We start from the raw sequence: 4,761 nt of genomic DNA, 5'->3' as shown, positions 1-4,761 counted from the left end.
CGCACAAACCGATCGTTTCGTGTCTTAGGACATCAATGTGTCGTCACGAGCCGCAGGGTTTAATTTGGATTTGTCTATGCATTTTTTTTTACTCTCATAGATTTTGTTACCATTGCCATGCATTATACGACTGATAGACTGCAACGGTTGGACTTAAAAATCATCATACTGTATGTGTTCTACTGAAGAAACAAAGTCACCTACATCTTGGATGCCCTGGGGGTAAGCAGATAAACATCAAATTTTCATTTTTGGGTGAACTATCCCTTCAACTTTTATAAAGAATATCTCTTTGGATTTGAGACTTTAGTCTTTGCAACTTTACAGATCTTCTTTATGCACCAAGAGCTTGTAACACTCCAAAGAGAAAGGAAAAATTTAAATCGCATCATATGACCCCTTTAATCTTTTATATAGTATATTATATAGTATTATAAAGTATAGTATATTAGTAGTATATTTATAAAACAATTTAAAAAGAGCACAATTACATTTTATGTGACGCATTTCAGTGTATTTCCTTAAAATGTTTCAATATTTTTCAAAAATATATTACAATATTATACCTTGTGTTGATGACATCAGTATGATAATATAGATGAACATGTTCACTCGACAAATTGCCAGGAACAGGCAAAACAAAGAGAAACTTCTTCACACAGAGTTTGATTGTTACTTATCTGTATCTGTGCGCTAGTGTCTGTTTAACTCCTCCTCTTGCCATTATATACATGACAGCTATGCAGGCTTATTTGATCTTTGAAGGATCATGGACAGATAACTACTTTAGAATAATATATTTTTATTTATTTTCTTGTTTGTTGTTAAAAAAAAATCCTTATTTGTATACTGAATGATTTCTGAGTCTAGAGTAATTTTAAATAACATATTTAGAAAAACAGATGCTAAGTGATAGTCTCACATGCCCCCCATATAACCTTTCATAATCTCCCAAATTCATAGGTGTTGCCACACTCTAATTTCCAGAGCTGTGTTTACAAAAAAAGAATCAGTTGTGATTTGATGCTATTTGATTAAAGACTGTTTAAAGCATGTTGTGTATTTGAGTTTTTGTAAAGCGTCTCAGGCATTTTGTATCACTGGGCCCTACTCTTAGAGCACAATAATAGAGAGCTGAATCTGACAGAGCTGCTTTCTCAATAATGAGGTCAGTGGACGATTGGGATGTAGTTGATTGAAACCGATTGTCTGATTTATCCTCAGCATCAATCTCTGATCGAGCACCTTTGAGCAGTAAATACTGAGGTTCTCCATTTGGATATTTTCTGTACCAGTAAAGCCAAACATTATTGCTGCTAACATCATATGTGCAGCTCAGTGTCACAAACTCTCCTTCTTCCTTGATTATATTAGTATCTCCTTCTCTTGGTCCAATTTTGTCTGCCAATCCACCTGAAATTAAATAAATTTTTTATACATCATGTTCTGAAATCTTGGATCAGGACTATTTCAATAAAACATGTCACCAATGTGTCCTTTCAATACATAAAAAAAAAAAAAACCTTCATGGTGAGGTTGGCTTTGCATTAAAATGGGATAGTGTTTGTTCAGCCTACAACTGTCAGACTCTGTTCCATGTTTTGTCTGTGTCTTGCTCCCCAGGTGTTCCTTTCCCATGTTTAATTTGTCCCAGGTGTTCCCCATGATGGTTCATTGATCCCAGGTGTGTCTCGTCATCCCCTCCTCCTGTGTGTATTTAAAGTGTTCCCAGTCCCTAGTTCTCTGTCCACTGTTGAACGTCTTCCTGTGTTCGTCTCCCTTGGTGCACATAAAGTCTTGGTAAAGTATTCTCCAGCGTCTCCTCGTTCCTCGTGTGTGTGCGCGCATCGTGACAACAACTGTGTTTAGTGTGATTTAGTATTATTTACCTGTAACTAAAATTAGAATCATGAATAGCATCTGCTTCTCCATGTTGGCAGTCCAGATGTAGTTTGTATTTCTATTACTGTTAGATTTAGAAAACTGTACCTGAATATCGCTTTATAGTGTGAATGAATCTGTGGTGGCATCCAGTACATTAAATAATGTTCCATTGTGTACTAATATTGTGGGTGTGGTTAGTGACATGTGTAACACACAATTTAAAAGCTGCACAGCTTCTGTAATTCATAAGAGAACATACTGTTCTAGTGTTACAGCCTCCTCAGAAGGACATGGTCATAAAGGGGGAGTAACATCCATGTTGGTGAGATATTAAAATAGATGAATATAGTGGTGGAGCCTATTGAAGAGTAGAATATGTGTGCTGAAGGACTAATTGAGTAGGCCTATCAGGAGTCTCCAAAAAAAAAAAAAAAAACTATTTGAGACAAGGCTTAAGGGGCCAAGAGCATAGATTTTAAATTTACGACAGAAAAGCAGCTGTATACTTCAAACATTGGTCATCTTTATGTATGTGTATATATGATATCCCACTATATTATTTCAATATGCAGCATAATTTCACTCAAAATGCCACACAATTGTTTCGCTCTCAAAAACCCAGAGGTCTTCAACCATGTTCCTGGAGATGCACTGTCCTGCAAAGTCTATGTCCAATATGTTTCAACACACCTGCCTGTTATTTATTTATTTATTTATTTGTAGTACTCCTGAAGACCTTGATTAGCTGGTTCAGGTGTGTTTGACTGGGGTAGAGCTAAACTCAAAAAATCTCTAAAAGAGAGGACTGGAAAAAAAATGTTCCAAAACAAATACTTGTGAGACTAAGCAGGAGCATAATGTCAGGGCTTGACTAATGGCTCATTTACACTGAGCGGTACGGTACAGTACAGTTTAGTACAGTACGATTCTGAGAGAAGAATCTTCACTTGTGATATTACGCTGCCCCATTCTGCTAAAACTCAGAACAGCATGTTTTGTTCATTTTAATATATTGATAGATTTTGCAATAGAGCATTTATTAATATAAATGATATTAAATTATAACATGAAGTATATACAAGTTTTCTTTTCTGTTTTGCAGAGAATCAAGGATCTTGATCCACAATTTTAGATTTTGGTAAAACTGCACTCCTCTTAAAGCCACAGTCCTTAATTTATGAAGCAGATAATTTCTCTCTGATCCTAGATCTGTGATCTCTGATCCTGAATGTGTTCATGATGATAATTTACCATCTAACAAATATATTTAATTATATTAAAACTGTATACATTTTGGCATTTTAGCCAGTATACTGTTTCATCTAAGAATTGTCTGTCAGAAAGTGCTGTTCATATTTTTATGTAACATCTTTATTGTTTTACTTTTTTGAAGGTTTTTATTGTTTGCTCCTTTTTATTATTTGGACTAGTGTGACATTCACAAAAGTGACATGTCTTGACAAGTGTTTTGCTTTTTGTTGTTGGTTTTTCATGAGACTGTAATTGACTATAGATCATTTTAATGACATCCTTAGAAATTTATACAAATGAGAAAAGAGATGACATGAGACATGATAACCATGTAATGCATGCTAAATTGTATTCACATGCCCTTATGCAACCTTTTTAACCTTCTAAATTCACAGCTGTTACCAAATTCAGTGTTTGTGGTTTATAAAAACATGTGTTTTGATACTGATCGAATAAAGACTCTTCAAAGCATTCGTTTCATGTGAGTTTTTGTAAAGCTTCTCTGGTATTTTGTATCACTGGGCTACTTCAAGTGCACAGTAATAGAGAGCTGAATCTGACAGAGCTGCTTTTACAATAGTAAGTTCAGTCGATGATTGGGATGTAGTTGACTGAAACCCATCTGGTATATCCTCCTCACTGCTCTTTGATCGAGCGCCTTTATACAGTAAATATTCTGGTTCTCTGTTTGGATACTGTCTGTACCAGTTAAGCCAAATATCATTGCTGGTTGTTTCATATGTGCAGCTCAGTGTCACAGACTCTCCTTCTTCTCTGATTATGTTAGTGTCTCCTTCTCTTGGTCCAATTCTATCAGCAAAACCACCTGAAATGCAATGAATCATATTTTAAAATACCATGATGTAATTTTTTTTGTTCAATAAAAATTAACATTATATTTGATTGAATTATTTGATTTATAAAATATAAGTAATTGTGATTAAAAGTATATTTACCTGAAACTGTGATGAGCATTATGAGTATCATCTGCCTCTCCTCCATCTTAACTGAAGTCCACTTTAAAGATCAGGTTTTTAGTTTCTAGTACTTATTAAATTGATTCATTAGATTATCGTTATTAACTTATTTAGTAATTCCAAATTATGCTGAATGTGGCTTTATAAAATGAATAAAAATATGAGAGTAGCTGATGGTTGAATGAAAGCACTGAGACTGAGTGAACTTCTGTTGTGCATGAATAATATGGGTGTGGGTTAGTGAAATATGAAACGTTCTGTGCTTTCAGATGTGTTTCTAATAGACGTCAGGTGCTTGTTTGGTGTGAATAAAACAGCTTGTGAAATAATGTTGCCCCCTTCTGTTGGAGCTCAGAACAGCATGTTTTGTCCATTTGCTTTACTGTGTGCTTTAAAATGTGCCAAATAAAATGGTAAATGTTTTTTAGTTACTTTTATTGTTTTATTGTTACTTCTAATTACAGTCATTTAATTGTTGGGCTCACATTTGTCCTCATGAAAATGTCCTCATAAAAGTGATAATCTTCCACAGAACATTTTGAAAGTGAAAAGTGACATGACGTGGCCAAGTATGGTGACCCATGCTTGGAATTAGTGCTCTGCATTTAACCCATCCAAAGTGCACACACACAGCAGTGAACACACACAC

General features: G+C 34.8%; 2 gene segments (V, D, J or C); both read right to left on the bottom strand.

Moving 5' to 3' along the window:
- The window catches only part of LOC107678899 (T-cell receptor alpha chain V region HPB-MLT-like), a 4,168-nt gene extending 2,236 nt beyond the window's left edge, over positions 1–1,932 (bottom strand). Inside the window, 2 exon segments of the V gene segment in view lie at positions 1,112–1,413; positions 1,890–1,932. Coding sequence covers positions 1,112–1,413; positions 1,890–1,932 — 345 coding nt within the window.
- Positions 1,933–3,650: 1,718 nt separating this feature from the next.
- On the bottom strand, positions 3,651–4,173 carry LOC107678898 (Ig kappa chain V-III region NG9-like). The segment is given in 2 exon segments: positions 3,651–3,961; positions 4,092–4,173. Coding segments are annotated over 2 exon segments (357 nt in total).
- Positions 4,174–4,761: the final 588 nt, after the last annotated feature.

This window comes from Sinocyclocheilus anshuiensis, unplaced genomic scaffold (genome assembly GCF_001515605.1).
Source record: "Sinocyclocheilus anshuiensis isolate Anshui unplaced genomic scaffold, SAMN03320099.WGS_v1.1 scaffold1576, whole genome shotgun sequence".
In the NCBI taxonomy this organism is placed as follows: Eukaryota; Metazoa; Chordata; class Actinopteri; order Cypriniformes; family Cyprinidae; genus Sinocyclocheilus; species Sinocyclocheilus anshuiensis.
Note: the sequence above shows the minus strand (reverse complement) of the source record. Positions and strands in the feature narration are given on the sequence as shown.